The 26,649-nt window shown below is 39.6% G+C and overlaps 4 protein-coding genes across 4 annotated transcripts; all 4 read left to right on the forward strand.

Moving 5' to 3' along the window:
* Positions 1 to 2,265: 2,265 nt before the first annotated feature.
* On the forward strand, positions 2,266 to 6,691 carry cers3b (ceramide synthase 3b). Its single transcript, XM_061076935.1, has 10 exons — positions 2,266 to 2,438; positions 2,704 to 2,821; positions 3,353 to 3,471; positions 3,605 to 3,662; positions 3,868 to 3,930; positions 4,008 to 4,100; positions 4,527 to 4,655; positions 5,825 to 5,931; positions 6,023 to 6,176; positions 6,267 to 6,691. The coding sequence occupies exons 1-10, from the start codon at positions 2,266 to 2,268 to the stop codon at positions 6,384 to 6,386; spliced, it is 1,134 nt and encodes a 377-aa protein (XP_060932918.1). The 3' UTR covers positions 6,387 to 6,691.
* A 1,407-nt stretch (positions 6,692 to 8,098) lies between these two features.
* LOC133009146 (cilia- and flagella-associated protein 161-like) lies at positions 8,099 to 10,361 on the forward strand. Its single transcript, XM_061076556.1, has 8 exons — positions 8,099 to 8,170; positions 8,590 to 8,679; positions 8,789 to 9,006; positions 9,098 to 9,179; positions 9,423 to 9,458; positions 9,575 to 9,697; positions 9,789 to 9,862; positions 10,172 to 10,361. The coding sequence occupies exons 1-8, from the start codon at positions 8,099 to 8,101 to the stop codon at positions 10,359 to 10,361; spliced, it is 885 nt and encodes a 294-aa protein (XP_060932539.1).
* A 2,350-nt stretch (positions 10,362 to 12,711) lies between these two features.
* Positions 12,712 to 15,518, forward strand: LOC133009148 (cilia- and flagella-associated protein 161-like). The gene is made up of 8 exons (XM_061076558.1): positions 12,712 to 12,783; positions 13,695 to 13,784; positions 13,894 to 14,111; positions 14,203 to 14,284; positions 14,510 to 14,545; positions 14,656 to 14,778; positions 14,871 to 14,944; positions 15,329 to 15,518. The coding sequence occupies exons 1-8, from the start codon at positions 12,712 to 12,714 to the stop codon at positions 15,516 to 15,518; spliced, it is 885 nt and encodes a 294-aa protein (XP_060932541.1).
* Positions 15,519 to 21,388: 5,870 nt separating this feature from the next.
* Positions 21,389 to 26,278, forward strand: LOC133009480 (high-affinity choline transporter 1-like). The gene is made up of 8 exons (XM_061076992.1): positions 21,389 to 21,572; positions 21,711 to 21,824; positions 23,359 to 23,514; positions 23,623 to 23,771; positions 23,900 to 24,046; positions 25,078 to 25,231; positions 25,441 to 25,658; positions 25,760 to 26,278. The coding sequence occupies exons 1-8, from the start codon at positions 21,389 to 21,391 to the stop codon at positions 26,276 to 26,278; spliced, it is 1,641 nt and encodes a 546-aa protein (XP_060932975.1).
* The last annotated feature ends 371 nt before the right edge of the window (positions 26,279 to 26,649 follow it).

Raw genomic sequence — 26,649 nt, forward strand, 5'->3', positions numbered from 1 at the left:
CCTGCATCTTGTGTACAGAAAAGTAGAAAAACTGCAAGATGAATTTATTGAAGTTAAGAAATCCTCCATATCATATGAGGTCACAAAGTGACAAACTGTGTCCAGATATTCAGAGATGACAACGCAACAATGAAAAACACAACAACAACAATAGCACAATATTCATAACGTGTCTGTAGTAAATCTCTACTGGGAGATTTAACAGCCTGTTGTGTTGTCTCTGTTGCCCCCCTGTGGTTTGTGGTAAACCATCACACGGTATGAGTGTGTTAAATATTTAAACATGCATGATCAGTGATGTGTTGTTCATGGTCGTATCCATGTGAAACGTCACATTTTTGTTTCAAAATCACTAAGGAAAGAGAAAACAATTTTTAATTTTTATCAATTTTTATTTATAATGGTTTTTCCCTAGAAACTGAGCAGGGAGATAGTCTGCATGCATTTATATATTTGTTGTCATTCATGCAAAGTGATGCTTTACTTTTTTTGTTTGCAAAAGTTCCCTTTTTCTACCGTATCCATAACTGGCTCCTCCTCTGCCCCCTCATGCCCCACCAGTGAATGGGGCCTTTGTTGGGGGCTTCTCAGCATTCCAAGGGAATTCTTGCAGGTGAGGGTGTGCAAACAATCCCCACACGACTGCCGCAGCTTAGCATTTACAACTCCGAATGCATAAGGACTGTTAGAGCAGTCAGGGGTTGCCAGTGCTCAGACATAACCTTACCTTTGAGGACGTGCCTGCGACTGCAAGGGTGGGATCAGCGGAGCAGACGGAGTGGGAGGGCAGGATCCTATTCTCTACGAAATAGGTGAGCACACATACAAAAGCTCCAGAATCAACACACTCAATGGAGCCTGTGTGAGAAAGCATTAGCTCATGAGTCAATATTTGCCTTAATTTTTAATCTTCAAACTATTGTCAGTCCTTTTTGGAAAACGACTCAACAAAAGCGGTAACAGTGGGTTTACAGGATCTAACAGGCGAGTTATCTCTTATGGATAAGTGTAGTGTATATAGTGTATGAGTAAAAGACTGGCTGCACAGGACCCTGGAAATCGCACTGTGGCTATACTGAAGGTGAGTGCGTCTGTACATATGGCATGTGCACACATTTACTCTCCCTGATACAGTATATGCTCTGAAGGGCTTTAGAGAGAGGGATGTAGTCAGGAACATGGAGTCAGAGTGAAAAAGAAAGAGCGGTTTCACACCAGTTTCTACTTCAGCCTCGGGTGGTGTTTGTCACAATCCGTCTTTTCTTGTGTCTAATCGTCCCTCTCTTCTGTTGGATCTTCAGTCAACACTGCCTGCAGGTATGAGTGTTCCTTTTCCCATGCCGGCTTATCGAGGTGAAGACACACACTAGTATGACATACTGGTCTCACTGAGCGAATTAAAGAATGATAGTAAATATTTCTTGGTAATTCATTTTTATCTTGAAAGGAGTTTCCAAACTGCTCAGATAACATATCTGTTTATCTATGTGCTGTCATGGGCAGAGTCCACGAGAAGAAGGACTCTATCTTCTCTCTAATCTCCGTCCCCTTGAATTGCTCCTCACTTGTCTTTATTTTTATTCTCCTTTGATATTGACTGCAGCTCTCCATCTCCAGACTATTCATTTTCTTCTTGACCACATGATAAGATAACAGTTGCACTGGGAGGCTGGAAGTCATGGTGGCCACAGCTGCAGAATTGGCACTGCACATTCAAGTGGTGCCTAGTTGGCTGTAAATGCTCATGGGACACAGCTCTATCTGCCTCAGCATGCCGGCCTGTGTCCAATGTGAATGATACTTTTTTTTTTAAGGGTGTTTAACTGCTATAGATTCACAATAACTTTGTCAAGCAGGTACTGGTTTTTGCAGTGAATGGCAATTTCTTTTAACATGTAGTCTCAATCTTATTCAAGAGAAGATTTGACTTTTCATAAAGAAAAAAAACCTTATATTACAATCATCAATTTTAATATAAGCTTCACTTGTTTGTACATGTTCAGCAATTATATTGAATTTAAACTGTGAAATAAATGATATGTTATAATCATGGGGGGCGGAATACACAATAGATAATGATATGATATAAAAATAACAATAACAAGAAACAAGAAACAATAGATACGTATTTTTATTGATTTATTAAAACAATTAAAAACATTGAAATATTTATTACCAAAATCCTGAGTAAGAAACACATTATTTTGCATCACAGTTGTCGAATCTGATACATTTCCGTGGGTGTGTTTCATGTTTTCCAGCAGCATGTTGCAGACAGTCGGTGAGTGGCTGTGGTGGGATCGTCTGTGGCTGCCGGCAAACGTCTCCTGGACGGACCTGGAGGACAGTGAAGGTCGTGTCTACGCTAAAGCCTCTCAACTCTATGCAGCTCTGCCCTGTGCCCTCTGCCTGCTTCTCGTCAGATATGCGTTTGAAAGGTGAGATTATTCTGTGCTCTGTGTGGGAACTTGTTTCAAAACACTGGGATTCAAGTTGCACGTGGTGTTTGTAGCAATGTTGGTTGCCTAAAGATAAACGCCTGTTGCGTTTAGAAGGAGGACACGAAGCTGTGTTATGCCAGATATACTTGTATAATATTACTGGAATGTTACTTGTGTGTGTGTGTGTGTGTGTGTGTGTGTGTGTGTGTGTGTGTGTGTGTGTGTGTGTGTGTGTGTGTGTGTGTGTGTGTGTGTCTCACAGGTATCTGGCCACACCACTGGCTGATGTTTGGGGGATCAGGGACAGGATACGTCAGACAGCAGAACCAAACCCCACCTTAGAAAACTACTTCTGCCACCAAGCTCGGGTTCCAACACAGGTTTGATAAAGGGCCTTTTCAATGTTAAATAAAAAGTTGTGTCTTGTTCATATGAACTGTGAATCAGCCCATGTGTACCACTAATGTACTAACACCTGCAGCAGTGTAACAAACACATAGAATCATGCAGATGTGGGTGCAGAGCTCCAGATAATGGATCATATCAAACAGTCTTTGGTTGCTGGTTTGAGTATTTCTGAAAGCGCTGATCAAGGATTTCCAATCTTCACAGAGTTTTCTCTGAATGGAGCCAAAATATAAAAGAAATACCCACTTAGAAAACGACCAGACTGGCTGTAGCAGTAGAAAAACTAGGGAAGCTCACATAACCCCTCTTTAAAACAGGTGAACCAATGAGCATCTTAGAAAAAACGTAAAACTTTGAGGTGGACAGAATACAACAGTAGGAGACTAGATCTGCTGCAGTCCACGGGCACAGTCTCACTGGTTGAAGACCTGAAAAACCCTGGATGGATCTGGATTTGAAGATGACGGTGTGTGTGTATTAAAGTCTCTTCCCTTGTGTTTCAGGCTGAAGTGAGGTCACTGTGTAAAAAGACGAGTTGGTCAGAGAGAAGCATTCAGGTCTGGTTCAGGAGGAGGAGGAACCAGGAGCGACCGGGACTTCGGAAGAGGTTCTGTGAGGCCAGGTGTGTGTATGTGTGTTGTTATGTGTGATTGTACAACGATATAAGTCTGTGTGTGTTTGTGTGTGTGTGTGTGTGTGTGTGTGTGTGTGTGTGTGTGTAAATATGTGACATTATTGTTCTTTTCTGTCAATAGTTGGAGATGTTCATTTTATTTTTTCGCATTTGTCAGTGGAGTTCTCGCTCTGTATGATGTAAGTATTTTTGTTCCATCCTGTTTCATCACAATCACGACTGTTAACGAGAGAGTTTATTTCTTATGTTATACATTTTTTCTATTTCCTCAACTGTTTGATTTGCTGCTAGGGGACATTTCTCTTTTTTGATATTTCTCACGCTCAGTTACTGCACCACTGCTCCAGCCTCACACTCCTCTCCCTCTGTTTTTGTTCTCTGTAGAAACCTTGGCTTTACAATCTGAAGGAGGTTTGGGCAGGTTTCCCCAAACAGGAAAGTATTTCTGCGAGTACTATTAGGATGTCTTACATAATATTACAGTACTCAACATTTACATGTGTGTGCTTCATGTGTCCATGCAGTCCATGCTGCTGTCTCAGTACTGGTATTACCTCCTGGAAATGGGCTTCTACCTGTCTCTGCTCCTCAGCCTCACATTTGATGTGAAGCGGAAAGTAAGTGGAAAAGTCGAATCAAAGTCAACTGTACTGGAGATACTTGAAAATGTTTCACCTCTCATTTATAAGCCACTTTCAGTTTGAATGGCTGCTGGGGAGACCCAAGTAGTGAAGACTCTCTGAGTGAAGACTACTGATCTCACCTGCCGTTCAAATATATTTCTATTTTCTTCTATCTACTGTACGTCCAGTTGTGCTCGATTTAATTTGTCTGCTATTAATATTATTTGGATGACTGAGAATCTTAGTACACACACATGTATGTATAAAATCAATTAATACACTAATTCACTAGTTGTATTAAAGGTTATTATTGATTTTATCATTTTAATTATACATTTTCTATATTTTTATTTTTTGTTCAGTATTTACAAAGTGTCTCTGTGTCATATCAGTTTTAACCTGTCATGTGTATGTGTGCAGGACTTCAGAGAGCAGGTGATTCATCATATAGCCACTCTGACTCTTCTGAGTTTCTCCTGGATTTCCAACTACATCCGTATCGGGACCCTCGTGATGGCAGTTCACGACTCTGCCGACATTCTGCTGGAGGTCAGTGCTGTTCTTACATTGGAGCAGGTGCAAGATAATCTGTGTAATGACTGTTGCCTGGTGTTGTGTGAGCTGATAACTGAGATTTAGAATTCTCACAGAATCAGCAAAAATCCATTTTACCCACACAGAGCAAAGCTGTTTTACATCTTCAAAAAAGCAAAGTAACTTTAAAGATGAAAATGTAGCTTTGATCAAGTTAGTTGTTAAATGAAAAGGCTGACATTTTAAAAGTTCATACAGTACATAACCTTAAGTCTAGAGGCGTAACTGAAGTTTGTGTAGAAAGTAAAATAGTCTGCAAAAGTCACTGGAGGCTGGTTTTAAAACAGGTTTGATGACAAATAAGAAATGAATAAATCATCCCTCTAACCGATCCCTCCCTTCCACGTGAACATAGAGTTGAGACTCAGTCAGCAACACAGTATGGAGCTCAAATTAATAGGGTAGAACCGGATTGCTTGAAGAAGTAACGTGAGGAAGAGATGATGATTTTTATTGGTTTAAATGATTGATTTAACTCTCAAATTTGGCATTGAACAGGAAATATGAGACACTATTCATAATTCAAGTCTCAGCAGCAAAAACTCTGTATCTATTATTAAAAACGTGTAAAAAAAACACGGGCCAATCAAGATCAAGAAAAGCAGGGACGCCACACAGCGAGAGGTTGTCGAATCTGACGTCCTCCCTCGGACCTAAACAACATCCGATCTGAACCTCAGCTGCAAATGTAGGACTTTTGGACGCATCAAAAAAGAAAACAAAAGAAGCAACATCACCTAACACTAAATCACAAGTTCGCACAAAACACACAACTGCTGCAGCAAAGACAGATACAAGAAAGGGTCAATGTCCCCGTCCCCTCTTTATTGGTTTTGACATACATGACACACCTGAGGGAATAAGACAGAAGAGTCCAGGATCATTCCCCCTTTCAACCAGCAGGAGGCATAGAAAGCTGGGCTGTTGTCATTGCATTTGAACTCATTTTCAAGAGTTGTGTAATGTATGTACATACTAAAATGTACATACATTACATTATATGAGGGTTATCACTATATGCAAACAACATAGAAACAGATACATTACCTGCTGTAACTTATTCACTGGCTTCTCTCAAAACTAAAAAACTGAACTATATTCTATTCCTTGTTTTTGTGTCACAGGGGGCAAAAGTATTCAACTATGCCAAGTGGCACCAGACTGCGGACGCCATGTTTGTAGTCTTTACTGTTCTCTTCATGGCGACAAGACTTGTCATTTTCCCTTTCTGGTAAGTGTGTGAGATAAACAGACACAACATGGGGCAGGATTGTGATTCTGGTGTTCAGTTTGAAGATGATACATGTGCATGTTTTCTCCAGGCTAATCCATTGCACATGGGTGTACCCTGTGGAGCAGTTCCCTCCCTTCTTTGGCTACTACTTCTTCAACGTCATGCTGGTGGTTCTGCAGATGCTGCACCTCTACTGGGCTTTTCTCATTTCACGAATGGTTTACAAGTTTATCTTCGCCAAGGTGGGCTTAATGGTATTCCTGATGAAACGGTGGCAAATCTCTATCAAGTTGCAAGTACTCTTACTCTTTTGTCCACGTCTTCTTCTGCAGCTGGAGGGCGACGACAGGAGTGACGAAGAGGAGTACGACAGTGACTCTCAGAGGGACATCAACCACAAACTGAGTCACATTAATGGCGCTGGAGCCAGAGACAGAGCCAGTGGTCACTGACTATACAGACAGACATATTAAAAAAACATGTTTTTGAGCACAGAATATTGTTTTTATAGGAACTGTGAAGGATTATACATAGAATCACTGGACACCGCATGTTTTCTGAATTCACTCCAATTCACTTCAAAACCTCAAGTCATGTGTGGTTATGTTCATGCATGTTCACAGTCTGTGAGTCCACAGTTTCTTGCATGATGATAATGAGAAGCAGTGGTGGAAACTAAGTACATTACAGTACTCAGTGTGTAGGATTTAGGGGAATCTGTTGGTATTATATTCATAATTCTGTTTAAATTAGTGTATAATCACCTGATCATCTTATCATAGTTGTGTTGTGTTGCCTTAGAATGAGCCCTTTAAATTATACATTGGGAGCGGGTTCTCCTCCATGGAGGCCACCTAACTGTTTCGACTGCAGCCCAATAAGTCAAGAAGCAAACTCACTTCTAGATGCCACTTAATCCTACACACAGAACCTTAAGTACAATTTGTTTTAAACACAGTATGCAGGACACAGTCTTGAGATTTAAATTTCCATAAAATACCCAGAAACATTGGCATGTATTTTTACTTTCCTGTTGGTTATAAACCTTTTTTCATAATATCACCTGTGTTTTTGTTTTGTTTTAAATGCACTGTGTAGTCTCAACAATTTTTTTCATATATATATTTAAATATTTGTTTCAATTAAAGAGAACTAACTATATGAGCTAATAAGAACTTAAGTCTCCCAAATAATACATCAGCAGCTAAAAGACAATGAGATTTACCATCGACATTCGTTTAATATGTACATAAACACAATTAAATTACTCAATAACTCCTAAAGTGGAATTTTTCATCACACAACAGAAACATGACCTCAGCTTAATGTTGAACTCGTGCGCCCTCTCAGAGAAGTTGGAACATAACTTGGCTTGTTACCATAGAAACCCCTACACAAAATAAACGCAGCTTAACGTTACCACAAAATGTATTATATCATTTAATATTCTAAGTATTCATTAAATATCTTGTTTTTGATGACCACAAATCATTATTCCTTTTTCCTTTCTCACTTTATAAACAAGCATACATTTTGTATTTCTACATCACGTTTACACACATGGGTAAAAAATGTTCTGTACAGTTTGTATTCTCCATAGAACACCTGCCATTCATTTCACAAAGCTGCTTTTGCACATCTGATGCATGCAAGTCTTATTTTATAATCCACTACTTGTGGGATGAGCTAGCTAGCTTCTTTTCTAGCTAGCTAACCATAGCTAGATCAACAAAATAAAACTTGATCTTGATTCTGAGTCTGAAATCTCTGATGCTGATGATGAGCTACTATGTTCTACACAGGATCAAGCTGGAGTTGTGGATGTGTCTTGGAATCAAGTTCTCATAAATCAAGAAGGCTCCTTTGATAGCTCTCTCTATTTCATGCTGGGTGTTTCTTTGCTATATTCTTGTATGGATTATTCTTCATTCGTCATTTGACAGAAGGCTCCTTTGATGGCATAGAAGCCCATTAAAGGGAAAAATAAGCCATAAAAGAATATAGCAAAGAAACACCCAGCATGAAATAACAAAGGAAATATAATACGGCTCATTTTTGACCCATGTTGTGCATTAGAAGGTTTGCATAGCTTGTGTATCAAATAAATAATTTACATTAGTCATAGTATAACAGTACAGCATTATAGCACAGTAGTACAGCCAGGATGGCTCAGAGGACAGTATTTAACTGTAATGTGAAAGTAGGAAACTGGAATGAGGAGCTGCAACGGAAAGAGGTTTGTTTTAAAGATGAACGTTTTTTAAGATAGAAATTTGCTTAAAAAGCACCTGTTAGCATCGCAACTTAAATAACTGCACTGATGTAAAACATTAGCAGGTTGTTTACACATGTTTACAGCTGGATAAGGACTGAAAATGGATCTGAAATTCTACCCATTGTTATAAAGTTGTATACTGCCTTCAAGCTCTGCTGCTGCCTTTTGTACCAGAGGATCAATCAGCTCTCACCTGCGCTGACTGATCCTTTGGTCCAAGCTTCCTCCACACATTATATCAATAAATGAGTTCAGAGCAACAAAGTCGATTTGTAATGATCCCTTTGGTTAAGTTTTGTACTTCAACTTTTCTTTGTTTAACCAGCAGCAGTGAAGTTGTGAGCACATATATAATAACACTAATTGAAAATGTTTTCCAGGAGTCAAAGAAAGTGTATCTGGACAAAAGGGAAAGAGGCGAGCTTGCTGCTCAGAAAATAGACTTCCTCAAACAGAACATTCTCGGAACGGTAAATTGAGTTTAACCTAATTAAGAACACCATTAACAACAGCCACAATATCACAATGATGATGGCGATGGTTGATCATCAGGTTGACGGTGCTTGTCCATGTGTGCAGGTGAATCTCTCGCTGACAACTGATGGACAGGTGCACTTTGGGGACTTTGTTATGTTGGTGAACATGGGAGGAGAAAACAGGGAGTGCAGCTCAGTCAGCATTAACGCTGGTGTTAACAACTTGATAAGGATTCCTTCGCCTGGCATTAAGAGCCCCTGTGGAGTCAGTGCAGGAAGAGGGATCCTGCCCTGTAGGCGCACTGCCTTCATCATCACCAGGTACACACTAACACACCTACAACTTCATCAACATACATGTCAACGTAAAAGTCTCAGATGTGAGGTTGTAACGCTGTTTGTGTGATTGCAGTGTAGACGGCAGCCCTGAAGGATCGACTCTGCTCTATGATCAAAGTTTTTCCCTGACAACTACAAGGGGCTTTGCCAGAGGAGTAAGTGAACTTCAATGAAGTTGTACAAGAGGAAATTATTTATTTTATTACAATAAGTTTAATATCTAATGAAGACAGTTAAATAATTCATGGTCAAACTAGAAAAGTTTTTCGATAAATTGATATTTGAACATCAAATGTTAATTTGGCTTTATATTTATGAATACTTCAGAAAAAAGAAAACACATGAATTTCTTCTTTTGTGTGTCACTTAACATGTTTTATATTCTCTTCTTTCCTCAGCTTTACTTGACAAGTGATATAAAAAGTTTCCAAAAGGTAGATCATGTTTAAATTTGTATTATTTAATTTAGAGTGTCATCTCAGAGCATGTTTAAGAAAGTGGAAATGCGTAAATGTTACAAACTAAAGTCTATCTCATATTGTTGTGGCAGTGTGCAAAGATTTCCCGTCTGCAAGAGGTTACTTTGGAGGAAGAGGTCTCCTTTCTGTCATGGTGGAAGGTTGTGCACTTTGACCCACAGGAGAGGCTTGAATATGAGGGTCAGCCTGTCCCTGTAAGTCTTTACTGGAGCTTTATGATTAACTGTTGCAGCGTCAGCCTTTTGTGCAATAAATACAGAAGACTTTTTGTTTTCTTTGTGACAGGCTGATGTGAAGGTGGTGATCAGACACTGCAAGACGAACCAGGCTCTTGCTGTTATGGGTGATCACATGCTTTGGTATGTTTAAAGTTTTCAAAAAAAAAAAATCCACACAAAAAAACATGTTAAAATACAATATTAAGGTTTTTGATATGTGCAGCTTTCATTTGACCAGAATATGTCAGATCAAAGGCCGCAAAAAAACAAACAAAGGGTGAGACTCACCTTGTAGTCTCGCTTCCATTGACAGCGTCAAACTGCAGCCATCTCTTCTCTGCCAGTTGTGGTCCAAAGCTGAGGACTCATAACATTATGGCAGCCAGAAGTAATGTAACAATACGTGCATGTCTGCTGTTGTTCTCTGGGTTGACAGTTGTTTCCTTGCAGGACCTTATATGGCAAGGAGTACGAGGTGACAGCTCACACCTTCTTGGACTCCCACAAAGCCGAGGAGGACAAAAACCACTGGATACTGTGCAACCCTGACCCTGCAGGATCGGAGCTTGTGCCTCTGGACCAACCAGAGTCAGCGTGTGACAACAAGGAGCCCACGCAGGGGAACACAGACGGAATCTGAAAGTTTCTTTCCAGCTTTTTGTATAACAGATTTTCAGAGTTTCTTTTGTGCAAATATTCCAAACTGGACGCCGGACGCATGTTAACAAACCAACAGGAAACTCTTTTGAATTAAGCATTTTTTACACTTCTTCCTTTGATTGATTTTTATTATTATCTAATGCACATTATGTGCCCTGCTTGAAACATGCTTACAATCACCATTGTTTAGAAATAAGTACAAAAAAGAGAAGTGAATAAAAGCCAGAAACCACAGCAGCAGCACCAAGAACGATACTAAACAAATAACCCATCCTGACATTTTGTGCCAACTTATAAGTATTAAAATGTAACAGCCGTTCTATTACGTCATCATCAGTTCACCAGAACATGTCTGTTTTACATTTTATGTAATATAGATGTAATTTACTCATCCTCATAGATCAATACAGAAGACTCGTGATACCAAACAGTTCGAGGATTGGGCCAGTCGTCTCTGAATTAGAAATTTTCTCTGACATAATGTTTTATGGAAGATATTAATGAGATAAGCCTAAAGTAAACCATAACCTTCCACCTGGAGCTGACATCTGGTGGTACCAGCATTCCTCCTCTCTTTTGGTCCATATCCAGCTGGTTCAGTTTCCTCCCCAGTCCTGCCAGCAGCAGGTTTTTTGCTCCTCTCGTCCAGGCCCAGAGCTGAGATATTAATAAGATAAGGTTTCAAACGAATGAAAGGTCCACGGTAAGTCCAGGGTTTCGTGCATCATGAAAAGGAGAAGCAGTGGTGGAAACTAAGTACATTACTGTACTCGGTGTGTACGATTTAGGGGAATGTGTTGGTAATATACATAATTCTGTTTAAATTAGTGTAGAATCACCTGATCATCTAATCATAGTTGTGTTTTTTGTTGCTGTAGAATGAGCCCTTTAAATCTAAATTGGGAGTCTTCCATGGAGGCCACCTTACTGTTTCTACTGCAGCTCAGAAAAGACAAACCAAACACTTCCTCTAAATCTTCTGTGTTTTTATGTTACCTGAAGATTCCCCATACAAACTTGAATGTGTGGGGGTAAGTCAATAAACAAACTCACCACTAGATGCCACTAAAACCATACACACAGAACCTTAAGTACAATTTCTGTACTTTCTTTTGAGTATTTCTGTTGAAACCAAGTTTTGGACACAAGATCGAGACACAGTCTTGAGATTAACATTTCTCTGAAATGATTAAATGCACAAATAGGCAAGTTGATTTATAAAGCACGTTTTGATTTCAAGGGAATTCAAAATTGAATTTATCACCTGAGACCTCAGGTGAATGAGGAGAGTAGGTGAAGCTGACGGAGGGGGTAAGGTGGTGTGGGGGTTCCGGTCAGGGATTTGAGGCGTATATAAGGTGTCCAGGCCAAGATGGTTTTTAATGTGGAGCTGGACTTAGTGGACGAGGACAGAGGAATCCAAAAGGTGACCAGAACATCGACTTGCCATGACACAGGCATGTAAAACCACAAACTCTAATACTGAACCTGGAACACAACTCAAGGCTGGAACAAGAAAACACGTGAAGATGGCCTAAGTGTGAATACCACAAGGTAAACTAAATATTTCTTGCATGAATTTTGGTGGGTATGATCTTATTGTTCAATAGCCGCTGTTTAAATGTATCTGTTGATCCGTTTAGTTTACTGCTTCTTAAACTGACCCTGATATTTCTGACGTGTTTATTAACATAGTAATTCTTACAAGTAAATATCATACTTATTGTTGCAAATTGAAAAGAAATAGCCCCTTCTTAACCTGTTTTATCTATTAGGTTAAATTGATCTTTACATCTTTTTAAAAAAATCATTAAATAGCAAGAAACATTTGCATGTATTTCTACTTTCTTGTTGGTTATCACATTTATTTTCATAATATCAGCTGTCTTGTTTTCTGTTTTAAATGCACTGTGTGTTCTTTACTATTTACTTCATATATTTGTATAATTAAATATATCTTTCAATTAATGACAACTAACTATATCAGCTAATAAAACCTCAAGTCTTCTGATTAATACATCATCAGCTAAAAAACAATGAAATTGACCGTCAACATTGATTTACATTTATACATAAACACAGTCAAATTAGTCAATAACCCCCTAACGTGACATTTTTCATCACACATCATATGTCCCTCACCTTAATGTTGCACTCGCGCGCCCTCTCGCGATAAATGAGGGGAGTTGGACCGTAACTTGTCTCGTTACCATAGAAACCCGTACACGGAATGTACGCAGCTTTATTGATATCGGCAGCGCACACATATTTACAGGACATTAGCCTCATAGTATTACAGTGTAGTATTATAGCACAGTGTTACAGCCAGGATGGCTCACAGGAGAGGATTCAGGAGTACTGTGAAAATAGGAAACTGGAACGAGGAGCTGCTCCGGGAAGAGGTTTGTTTCAAAGATGAACGATTTTTACGAGAGAAATTTTGCTTAAAACCCGCGTGTTAGCATCACAACTTATGAAACTGAACTGATGTTAAACATTAACAGGTTGTTGTCACGTGTTTACACTTGTTCTGCAGACGGATGATGACTGGAAATGTTTCTGAAATTCTACCCATTGTTATAAAGCGAATTTAATCTCAGTGGTATTCTACCTCCCTCTTTCTAGAGTTTAGCTGTGTGTGTGTGTGTGTGTGTGTGTGTGTGTGTGTGTGTGTGTGTGTGTGTGTGTGTGTGTGTGTGTGTGTGTGTGTGTGTGAGTTTGTGTTTGTGTGTGTGTGTATGTGTGTTTGTGTCAAAGTGTTTACATCAAGAAAGAATACAGAAAATATAACTAATGATGATACAATAAACATTTGAATTCCGTTATAAACGTATCATATACAGTATCATGTACAGTATCATGTACAGCATTTGCTCGTTCCAGCTCCACATCAAAGCTACATGAAGTTAACCCTTAGCTGAATACATCAAACCCATGGGTTTCTGAATGTTTTATGTACAATTTCATACAACATTCCCTGAAATTCATTCTGACATACTTGGTATCTTCAATGTCTACCAGAAGGTAAAATAAAGTTGTGTGTGTTAAAACTGTATGGGTACAGGTATAAAAAAAAAGGAAATACACAAGTAAAAATAAAGGATCTTTGGGTATTTTAGTGACAAATGACAGAGGGCAAAATATGATATATTTCCATATTAATCATTATATAAAAAAATGGGTTCAGAGTAACAAATACAATATTTAAATGATCCCTTTGGTTTATTTTTGAAATTCAACATGTTTTTGTTTGACCAGCAGCAGTGAAGTTCTGAGCACATGTATAATAACACTCGTTGTAAATGTTTTCCAGGAGTCAAAGAAAGTGTATTTGGACAAAAGGGAAAGAGGCGAGCTTGCTGCTCAGAAAATAGACTTCCTCAAACAGAACATTCTCGGAACGGTAAATTGAGTTTAACCTAATTAAGAACACCATTAACAGCAGCCATAAAATCACAATGATGATGGCGATGGTTGATGATCAGGTTGACGGTGCTTGTCCATGTGTGCAGGTGAATCTCTCGCTGACAACTGATGGACAGGTGCACTTTGGGGACGTTGTTATGTTGGTGAACATGGGAGGAGAAAACAGGGAGTGCAGCTCAGTCAGCATTAACGCTGACGTCAACAATTTGATAAGGATTCCTTTGCCTGGCATTAAGAGCCCCTGTGGAGTCAGTGCAGGAAGAGGGATCCTGCCCTGTAGGCGCACTGCCTTCATCATCACCAGGTACACACTAACACACCTACAACTACATCAACATACATGTCAACCTAAAAGTCTCAGATGTGAAGTTGTAACACTGTTTGTGTGAATGCAGTGTCGACGGCAGCCCTGAAGGATCAACTCTGCTCTATGAGCAAAGTTTTGCCCTGACAACTACAAGTGGCTTTGCCAGAGGAGTTAGTGAACTCCATTTAAGTTTTTTTTATATATATATAAGTTTAATATCTAATGAAAACATTGAGAGAGTTCATTGACAAACTAGCACAGTTTTGATATGAATTGATATTTGAACATCAAATGTTAACTTTGTGTTATATCTATGAATAGTAGAAAAAAGAAAACACATGAATCGCTTCCTTAGTGTGTAACTTAACATGTTTTATATTCTCTTCTTTCCTCAGCTTTTCTTGACAAGTGATATAAAAAGTTTCCAGAAGGTAGATCCTGTTTTAATTTGTAATATTTATTTAAGAGTGCCATCTCAAAGCATGTTTAAGAAAGTGGAAATGCATAAATCTTACAAACTAAAGTCTATCTCATATTACAGTGTGCACAGATTTCACGTCTGCAAGAGGTTACCTTGGAGGACGAGGTTTCCTTTCTGTCATGGTGGAAGATTGTGCACTTTGAGCCAGAGGAGAGGCTTGAATACGAGGGTCAGCCTGTCCCTGTAAGTCTTTACTGGAGCTTTATGATTAACTGCTGCAGCGTCAGCCTTTTGTGCAATAAATACAGAAGACTTCTTATTTTCTTTTCTTTGAGGCTGATGTGAAGGTGGTGATCAGACACTGCAAGACGAACCAGGCTCTTGCTGTTACTGGTGATCACATCCTTTGGTATGTTTAAAGTTTTCATAAGAGCTCCACACAAAAAAAGAAATCACGGTAAAATACAATATAACGTTTTTTGATATGTGCAGCTTTCATTTGACCAAAATGTGTCAGATGTCAGATCAGAGGCCCCAAAAAATGGCACATATGATAACTTACTATGTAAAATACAAAAAAAGGAATATCAGGTCACTGTTACCGAAGTGACATGGGTCACAGTGACCTTATAATCCAATAAAAGGTGAGATTCGCCTTGTAGTCTCACTTCCATTCACAGCATCAAACGGCAGCCACCTCTTCTCTGCCAGTAAGCTGAAGTAAACCAGAAGTATTGTAACAACACGAGCACACCTGCTGTCGTTCTCTGGGTTGACAGTTGTTTCCTTGCAGGACCACATATGGCAAAGAGTACGAGGTGACAGCTCACACCTTCTTGGACTCCCACAAAGTTGAGGAGGACAAAAACCACTGGATACTGGGCAACCCCGACCCTGCAGGGGTGGGGCTTGTGCCTCTGGACCACCCAGAGTCCGCTGGTGACAACAAGGAGCCCACGCTGGGGAACACAGACGGAATCTGACAAAACCAAAAGGAAACTCTTTTGAAAGAAGCATTTTTTTGCGCTTCTTCCTTTGATTGATTGATTTTTATTATTGTGTCATGCATATTATATGCCCAGCTTGAAACACGCTTACGATCAGCATTGTTTTGAAATAAGTACCAACAGAGAAGTGAATAAAAGCCAGAAACCAAAGCAGCAGCATCAACAACAATACTACACAAATAAACCATCCTGAAATTCTGTACCAAGATTTCGAAACAAAAGTAGCCAACTTATAAGTATTAAAATTTAACAACCGTTCTCTTCTGTCATCATCACTTCACCAGACGTGTGTATAACATTTCATGTAATATTGATATAATAGTAATATTGATATTACATGAAAGGTCAATACAGAAGACTCACGATACCAGACAGCTTGGTGATTGGGCCAGTCGCCCCTGAATTCGAAATTTGCTCTAACATAATGTTTTATGGAAGACATTAATGAAATAAGCCTAAGATAAACCATAACTTTCCACCTGGAGCTGACATCATCGGTTGGTACCCTGCCTTCATTCAGTGTGTTGACCCTTAACCACGACACTCTCCAGTTGGTGGGTCAGCAGTGGTGGTCAAATCACTGCTCCAGGGTTCCAACATTACTCCTCTCTTATGGTCCATATTCAGCTGGTTCAGATTCCTCCCCAGTCCTGCCAGCAGCAGGTTTTTGCTCCTCTCGTCCAGGCTCAGTGCTGAGATATTAACAAGATAAGGTTTCAAACGAATGAAAGGTCACATTTTATTATCGCCTCCTCACAAGAAGCAAGGAAGTCCTCATTTATATATATAAAACACTTGCATGTTCCTTTAACCATGACTATTCATATCATATGACGGGAAGCATGATCCTAGTCCAGGTACCACTTTCTCTGTGTGAAGACCATAATCAGGTCAGGTTTAGGTGCCAATGTGCAAGTTTTATCAAATATTATGGACACGATCTGTCATGTCAGCAAATTATGCTAGTGGTGGTAATAATAAGTGAATACTCTATGATCTGAATTGCATCAGTCAATCTATTGTGTGAACCTGCTACATTGTTATAGAATTATAGTCATGGTCTAGTTGAAAAGTCTAAATTTAGTTGGGCTGGTTTCTTTTTCCATTTATTGCATAATGTTGTTTTTTACAAATCCTTTTTATCAGGTCGATCTTTATTCTCTGTCATTGAAAACGCCGGCAGTAATTATTCCGCATGTTTAGGCATTGTTCACGTCTGCAACGTTTTATCAACACTTGGTCACATTTCTCGCACGCATCGTCCCATGCGGATGCGTCCAGAAGCTCGTGTGAGGGCAGCACGGCAGCAGCAGTCACCGTGGATTCAATACAGCACGTCGGAGACTCTTGTTCACTGAGAATAAACACGCAGCCTGCGGTAAAAACACCGCTGAACGTTGTGCCGGCGCTGAACACAACCCCTGTGCGTCACGCGTCGGGGGGATATAAGCACGCAGAAGAGGAGAGACCAGCGGCAGATTTGCGGATGTGCAGAGGAGAGGAACCTGCGGAAAGGTACGTGACCTCAGCCGGGAATACAATGGGAATACAATTAACTCTCTCCCGTTTGGTCTATATGTCCTTTTTTTTTTAAATGAAAAACACACTGCGCAATGTTTAATTTGAATAAATGTCATCAGAATCACGCATCCTATTGTCTATACGCGACCACGTGACATACGGGCATCCACAGTAGAAGGTGATTTTATTTATTTTAATCTGTGGTGGAATGATCCAACCTTTATCATATCATAAACTTGATCTTATATTTAATCAAATTCTTTTGAAATACACCGTAGTATGCTATCTATCTATCTATCTATCTATCTATCTATCTATCTATCTATCTATCTATCTATCTATCTATCTATCTATCTATCTATCTATTTATCTATCTATCTATCTATCTATCTATCTATCTATCTATCTATCTATCTATCTATCTATCTATCTATCCTATCATTATCTATCTATCTACCCTTTATCATATCATAATCTTTATCTATTAATCCATCCATCTATCTATCTATCTATCTATCTATCTATCTATCTATCTATCTATCTATCTATCTATCTATCTATCTATCTATCTATCTATCTATCTATCTATCTATCTATCTATCTATCTATCTATCTACCCTTTATCATATCATAATCTTCATCTATAAATCCATCCATCCAACCATCTATCTATCTATCTATCTATCTATCTATCTATCTATCTATCTATCTATCTATCTATCTATCTATCTATCTATCTATCTATCTATCTATCATTATCTATCTATCTACCCTTTATCATATCATAATCTTTATCTATTAATCCATCCATCCATCCATCCATCCCTCCATCTTTCTATCTATCTATCTATACATCTGACCATCCAGCCATCTTTCTATCTACACATCCAAACATCCATCCATCCATCCATATTTCCATCTATCTATCATTACTCCAATGTCTGTGGAATTTAGGAGAAATGTTGTCAGTTTGTTCAAAGGAAAGAACAAAAATCGATCTAATACCTGTGCTTACTTATGTTACATTAGTGTTCTCTACTAATTTGTCACTATCTAGTTGATCCAACTCATGTAATGTGAATATTGTACTCAACACTTTGCCTAAAACTGTGTTAACCTGAGTAAATTAGATGTTGCTGGACTGCATCATGCGCAGTAGAGCAGGACAGGATCTATCCAGTGTGAGTATTGTAGTGTGTTGGGGGTTGAGATAGGTAAACTAAATTTAGGTTGTGTAGGTTGTGCTCTAAGACTTTAAAGATGTTACATGGTAACAGTCAGTTTCAGTTGTTTTCATCACGGTAGGTACAGTTGCTGTGTTAAAAAGATGCATTTAGATACGAGGAGTGAAGGTAAGGAAAAATAGGTCATAAGATTCCTGAGTTGTGTAAAAGGTCATTATCTTCCATCGCTTTGGAAGATAATGTTATCATGCTTTATGATGAAATCCATTCACAAGCCTACTCTGATCCATAGACAATAAAATAAAAATGCATCTAATCATTATGCCTAAAAGATGACGTTTTGTATGTTAAAGAGCAAACGTTTCCAGTAACTCTGGTAACAATTAGTTATTTAATACTATAATGAAATGAAACATGATTGACAGCTGAGACAGACACACGAGTGGTTGAGCTCGTTTAAAGGCGGGATTCCCACTACATCCCCTTCATCCCCTGATCACTACGTCGAAATGTGCATGTTGGCAGTGTTTGTATCCAGGATGCATTGGCTTCAATCCTGGGTAGTGGGCGGGGAGTAGACACGTGTTGTCTATCTTTATATACAGTCTGTGGGGTTTCAAGGCTTCCATAACTATTGAGCTATTCTCAGCAAGCTACTCTCTCTGCCAGATATCTTGTCTTTGTTAATCCCAAACAATCAAAGTATTATACTGGAAGGGAATGTCACCATGGACGACAATGGAAGCCATGCTCAAGTTATTTGCATGGTCTGAATATTTTAATATTTTCTAAAACCGTTTAAACACAACTGTGCATGTGAATTAAACTTATTTTACGTAAATTTAAAGTTGCACTGTGTAGAATTGAGTGACATCTAGTGGTGAAGTTGCATTTTGCAGCTGAATTCCCCTCACCTCATCCTCCCCTTCCAAACATGAAAGAGAACCTGTGGTAACCTTCAGTTTCCATAAATACTCAAAGGGATGTAAATATAAAGTATTTCAATATAAAGGGCCCATTCTATGGTAAATAAAACAACAATTTAGATAATTTAGATAATACACCCGTGAAAACATCACTAGGATTATTTTATATTAAATGTCTGTCAATAGATTCCTTTCACCTAAATCTTACACTCTGGACCTTTAAGGCGCAAGAACAACAATTGCACTTGCCATGTTTAGGTTGGAATAACTTGACAAAAACATGTAGGTGTAATAAAACATAATTTGAGTCCAATAGTTATATTTCCTCAACTTTTTATTGTCAATAGGTTTCAAATATTTTAAGTATGATTAACTGTCAACATTTCATAGCGTAGCGATCTCATGTGGAGCATCCCAGGGTAATTATTCATTTATTTGCCTATTGTGGGTTTCAGACAGAGATTATCACTTTGAGTTACTCTTTAATATGTTTTACAGCCCAGGCATGAAAGTCTTATAAACAGTTGTGTACAGTCATTGTTTAATCCCAGTAGTTAAGTGCTGTCAGGTAATGCTGTAGCTCTGTATCAGTTTCATGTAGCAGTGTATGAGTTGAGCTACTGGTCACATACAACTAACCCGTAATAATGGGTTTCCCAGGTTAATAGTGACTTTCTCCATGGGCAATGGAGTTATGTGAGTTATTTTGAGTTCAAATGGAAGTCTAATGTACGGATTGGTCTGTAAAACTGTCTTTAATTCAAAGCCACTTGAGACTGGCTGAAAAGGGCCTATCGCGTTATACAGGGGGGGCTTCCTGACAATAGAACCAACTCTCACTAGGCCTTGTAGCACAGCCCCAATTTTAAACTAGTGATGACGAATAGCTGAACCTTGGATCAGTTTCATTATTGATGAAAAAAACACTTATCTCCATGATGAGTCTACTTTAATCAATCAATCTAATTTTATTTGTATAGCCCATATTCACGATTCACAAAATGTCTCATAGTGCAACATCCTCTACCTTTAACCCTCAACAAGATTCAGGGAAAAGTACCAAAGAAAACTATAAACAGGAGGGGGGGGGGCGTAGAACCCTCAGAGAGCCACATGTGAGGGATCCCTCTCCTCTTCACAAATATTCAATATCTGTCAGAAAATATCTCAGTACAGCTCACAAACAGTTAAATTTAAAAACCTTGAAGCACAATAGAAGCATTTCAGTATTTTACAAACAGGAGGGGGAGCAGATAATAAGTCAAGGACCCTACAAGTCATGTCAGGGTTGTTTATTTTCTGCTTCAGAGTGGACACGCATCTTATCCAAATGCCAAGGTCAGGATGGCACCTCCTCATACAACAAATTAAAATCCTAATCTAAAACATTCCAGCTCCTTCAGACCTGTCACCTCAACAACTTGTTCGGCAAACCTAAGGTCAGGCTTGAAATTCACCATACAGTCTAAAGGTTTAAAGGTTTAAAGAGATGCATTAAATCAATAAAATAATGTTTGGACTGTGTAAGGAGACAAATTGCCTCAGGTCCAGTGGCTGATAAAAATGAGTTTTATTCACTGCGTAGTTGAGACAGCATCACAGCAAGGATGGTCAACATTCAGAAGGAAGTTTTATGGTATTACACAAAGGCAGATCTAAAACAGTGAGCTATTTAAAAGCCAAATAAAGGGTCTGCATGAGAACAGATGGTGGATACAACTTTAGATGTTCTGGACAGGCTAATTTACAATACTAAGGTCTTCTTAGTATTGTAAATTTGGGCAAATCTAAAACGATTGTCTGTGGATTTAGCTTAACAAAGGGTCTGCATGGGAACAAAAGGTGAATACATCTTAAAAAGTCCTGGACAGTGGGATTTAACATACACTTCTGTCTGTCACTAACCGGTTTGGTCAGCCCCTTCCTCCCGTTTCTGAAGAGGACATCTCTGTCTGCATCATCGGAGTTCGGTTAAATTGAAGACAGATGTTAGAAAACTCTTCTGGCAGGTCAGCTTCCTGGGAAATCCATGTAAAACGATGTCTCAGCACAGACCTCAGTGTCATGTGGATAAAGAGGGAACTTGATCTTGGTGTGTTAACAAAATATCAACAGAAGAGAAATAAAGTGAAATGGTTTCTTCTACAGTACTTGTGATGTTTGTCAAGATAAGTTAGTGTTGTTGAAGGGCTGCACATTGTGTTTTCAGACAATCATGGCGGTGAATGTCCCGGGACTGGTGGCTGTGTTGGTTTTTTACATGGTCATCCTCGTCATTGGGGTCTGGGCATCTCGAAAATCCAAGAAAGAGGAGAAGACATGTACTGGAAGCAAGAGCGAGGTCACCATCGTCGGTGGCCGCAACATCAATGTCGTTGTTGGGATTTTCACCATGACAGGTTGGAGCCTTCTTCTCATATCCACCATCAAATAACAGCACTAGATTAGTTTCCCCTCTTTGTGTGTGTTCTATGCTCTTCTCTTGGTGTTCTGTTCCTCCAGTCCTGCCTTACTTTCTGTGCTTTCTTTGCTTTCAGCGACATGGGTTGGTGGAGGTTATATTATGGGAACCGCTGAGGCTGTTTATGTTCCCACCCGTGGTCTCATTTGGGCTCTGGGGCCGCCTGCACATCTTTTTGGTTTTCTTTTGGGTGAGTAGCTGAAATGGCCTGGTGTTGTGTTTGCAGCCTCACAGTGTGAGATCCCTCACATGTGCTCTGCTGATACTCTTCAACAATGGTTTAGTAATGAAGACACCAGAAGTCATGCAGGGACGGTTTAAAGTGCGTAAATTCTTAGAAATTAATGTTTGTACAGTCGATAGAATCTTAACAGCGATTGCAATTACATGTTGACATTGGACTGAAATTGCAGAGATCTGTCTGAAAATGTACAGAGAACCGAAGGCTGTGTTCAAAACGAAAAAGTCAAGTTTGCCATTGAAACAAAAGCACATGAAGCAGATCAGGTTTTGCTTTTCTTACAGAGATACATCAGCCTCTATAACTCTAACTTCAGCAGAAGTGCATCTAAAGCAAAGAACATGATAACATTATTCCTAAAAAAGATTACCTGCTTGCTTTTCCCTAATGGTGTTATGTTGCTTTCACATATCCCAGCATGCACTAGGCAAGATGTAGGGTACCTTCAGTACAAAGATAGTTGACTGATTTTCAGGCAGTTCAATTCAAGCACACTGTTGTGCATGTCTTCTAAGCAACAGGACTACTTTAGATTCTTTTGCCGTTTCAACCAAATACAGGATGAAACTGAATGCTAACCTACACGACTAAAGGTTAATCCACAGGTGTAAAGGGCCAAGTGTTTTTCCTTAGTGAATTAATTTCCTTCTATGTTATGTCATCTGTGGTCATCATGTAAAAGAGAGTTGCATAATCTACGAAGCAGTTAATCCTATAACCATGACTAGTTACTTACTGACAGTGCTTTTTATCATTTCCTTCCAGCCAATGTGAGTCTTACGATCTACAAGGCATAGAGTGTACATCCAGTTTACATATTGGCAAACAGAAGCACATACAAGTAAATACATTTTATTGAATTAAAAAGTGTATGTGAATAAGAATACCAACACAAAGAATTTAGCTTTTCTTGCAATAGAGAAATTATATTCTTGTGGGGTATTAGATATATTCTATGCCTGTGACCATCTTATAGACAACTATTTTTAGTTGGTGAAGTCTGCATTTTTGGAATTTTCCCAGCTCAGGTTCCCAGTTCCTAGGTTGTTGACCAGTCCAGTCCTGGCCTACAGACTTGTTTAAAGTCACCTTTTATATAAAAAAAAAATCCCTACATCTAACCTTACTTTAATACATTCATTAAATATAGATTGTTATTTTCTGAATTAATAAAATGTTGTGTGTAGGATGTGAGCCAGAAGGTGAAAGTTCTCGGATGCTGTGCTGATGTCTTCAGATCACTTTGTTCAAACAACTGCTTGAATCCCAAAGAGATTCAATTTGTCATAGAAGATTTGCAAAAAACTGAAAATAGTCCCATTAGTGAATCTACAAACATTCAATTATTGCTGTTCTTGAATTCATATTTGCCGTATAGATTTCTAGAATTAATTAATAACACTGTTTTCCCCTTAAATTTTAAATCATCTGATTATTTTCAATGACACAACTGTTGTTTTGTTTCCTTTGTGTACATCTTAAGCGGGACTATTCTTTGCAAAACCTATGAGGTCAAAATGCTACGTGACTATGTTGGACCCGTTCCAGTATCGCTATGGCAACATGTTCACCGCAATGCTACTGCTTCCTGCTCTGATCAGCGATATTTTGTGGGTTGCCTGCATCCTTTCTGCTCTGGGTAGGTCTTTATGCGTACGTCTTTGTGTTTTTAGATGAAAACAGTGGTCATCAGTCCGTCACATTACACGTGTGTTCACCTCTGGTTTATTTTCTGTGTGATATCCAGGAGGAACGATGAGCATGATTCTCGAGTTGTCGTCAGCCCTCTCTATTGTTATCTCGGCCGCTGTCTCCATCATCTATACAGTATTAGGGGGTCTGTACTCTGTTGCATATACTGATGTCATCCAGTTTTGCTTCATCTTTGTCAGCATGGTGAGAAAAAGAAGGAGTGGATTAAAGTAGTGATTGACAGAAATCAGGGCGGGACGACAACATTTAAGAAATTCAAGTAGGTCGATTTAGGGCTTGTTCGATAACTTCTGTTTTTATTTCTCTTTCAGTGGCTCTGTGTTCCTTTTATGCTCCTCAGTCCTGCTGTCACTGACCTCTCACAAGGACCCAACATCAACCAAACGAGTGGGATCCCATGGCTGGGAGAGATGGAGCTGGAGGACGCAGGAATATGGATGGATGAGTTTCTATTAGTGGTGAGAATTTTTTCGTGCGAGTCAGACAACTTGCTTACAAATGTTGTCTTCTTGCTATTTCCCTTTTTCTGAACGCCGCCTCTATTGATTAAAATAACAAACATCAGCGGTGCTATCAGCTGTTATTAATTAAACTTCACGTTTTGTGGTTTCTGCGCGCCCGCTTCACTACTTTGCAAAGATAGCTTGTGGGAGAAGAACCGCCTCTCTGTAACGTTACTGTACAGCCACAAGTGCACTGAAGACTGTCCACAGTAACCAAAAATAACAACAGAGTGAGGCATCATCTTTTTTCTAATCACCTTCTCCCAACTGAACTTTGAGTCACACACTTGTTCACACACTCGTGGAACACACTGTAAAAAAATTGCACCAAAATCCTGCCGAGAAACAACATGTAATATTTTATTTACATGCAGCAACATTGTCCTCTTACCTGTCCTGACTCAGGCAGCTATATTTGTGTTCTTTGTATCTACTGTTGAAAATGAGCAAAACTGGAATCAAAATCTGGTGCCTGGCAATTGGCCGCTAAATGGAACTTAGCCATCAAACTGATCTATAATGTCCATTCAAAACCATTATAACCTCTAACCAGGGAGGTAATTATTTCACCCCTGTCCGTTTGTTTGTTTGTTGTAAACTAGATTGAAGAAAAACCGATGAATGCATTTTTTGTGAAAGGAAGGGATATGGGTCAGGGGAGATTTTGGTACAGATCTTGATCAGGGAGTTCATTCAGGAATTAATTTCCCTCTCTTTAACATTATTAAGGGCAATTTTCCAAGGGAATAATGAATGTACCTTGATGAAAAAATCAGGCACATTTAGAGGACGAGTGAGCAAAATGTTGATTTCATTTAAAGGGATTGTTGGGCCTTGGCAGCGGAATGAGCTGAACTTTGCTCTAGTTCACATTATTAGATAAATCAAGTCAAATTGTCGGCTGTGAGAAAGGACGTTTGTCGAACTGCATGAGATGCCAAGTTGTTCACTGATAAAGCTTGTTTTTGTTTTTCTGTATGCAACAGACTGTGGGCGGACTGGCCTATCAATGTCTCTACCAGAGGATCCTCTCTGCAGCCTCCTCTGCTCAGGCTCAGGTCACCTGCTTCGCTGCTGCTGGGACAGTTTTTATGATGGGAATTCCCTCTGTAATCATAGGAGCAGTGGCGGCCTCTGCAGGTACACACGGACGTCTACAGCATGCACAGTACATTCATACATGTTCAGTTAGACACCATGTTCTAACAGTTAGGTACCACTACTATGATAAATTATGGCTTTTGTATGTGTGCGTATGTGTGTGAAATTTTGCTTCTTTTTCCCCAGTTTTTATTTCAATTTTTTTTTTGCACCATCACTATACTTCTCCCCCTTTCCTTTTCTCTAAGACTGGAACCAGACAGCGTATGGTCTACCCCCTCCTTTCGAACGAGGGGAGGCCGTGAAGATCCTGCCGCTGGTCCTGCAATATCTCACACCCAACTGGGTATCAGTGTTAGGCATTGGTGCTGTGGCTGCAGCAGTCATGTCCTCAATGGACTCGGTGCTGCTGTCCTCAGCTTCAATGTTTACACAAAACATTTACAGGACGACTTTAAGAAAGCAGGTGTGTGCATGTGTCTGTGAGTGTGTGTGTGTGTTTGATGCAGCTCTAAGACAAAGTAACTAACTAAGTTTTTACTGTCGCTTCACCTCCCCTCTCTGCAGGCGTCGGAGCGGGAGCTGCTGTGGGTGATCCGTGGTAGCGTGGTGCTGGTGGGCCTGGCAGGAACAGGCCTGGCCTTTGGTGATGACAGCGTGTTTGCCCTCTGGCTGTTGAGCGGAGACCTGCTCTACTGCATCGTCTTCCCACAGCTCGCCTGCGTGCTGCACTTCCGCCACGCTAATACCTACGGCGCCATCATCGGCTACGTAGTTGGGGTACTGCTGCGTGTGGTGGGTGGAGAACGAGTACTCGGGATCCCTCCTGTTGTCCTGTATCCCGGCTGGACGGAGGAGGACGGAGTTATAAAACAGCACTTTCCCTTCAGAACCCTGGCAATGCTTTGTTCTGTGATAAGTATTGTTAGCGTGTCCTGGCTGCTGGAGCTCGGCTTCTCTCACCAGGTCATTCCTCGCTCCTGGGATGTACTGCGCTTTTTTAAGGAGAAGGAGGGAGAAGGAGAAGTGCAGGAAGAACCTCTTCCTCTGGAGGAAAAGGACAAAACTCTTAATACAAAATTGTAAGCTTCACTTCAGTACAACTTTAGCCAAAGTACCCACAAACCTCTTTTTATACCAATACCTCCCACCCATGTATACCACATGTGTTTGATACTGTTATATTTAAGAAAATAGAGTATATATATATATATACATATATATATATACAGTATTATCTCAAAGCAATGCCATGCACAGTGTAAGTGTCCTTGCAAATTTCAAACAGATGCAATTGGCATTTTTCTATCAAGCCTATATCCTGACCTCCTCCAAGGATTTCCATGGAACTTTGTGGAAGGATGAGGTACTAGTCAGCAAAGAACCCATTAAATTGGGTTAGGCTTAGGATCTGGATCAGCGGATGGATCTAAGATTTTTTACAATTTCTTTGACGT

This window comes from Limanda limanda, chromosome 8 (assembly GCF_963576545.1).
Source record: "Limanda limanda chromosome 8, fLimLim1.1, whole genome shotgun sequence".
NCBI classification, from domain to species: domain Eukaryota; kingdom Metazoa; phylum Chordata; class Actinopteri; order Pleuronectiformes; family Pleuronectidae; genus Limanda; species Limanda limanda.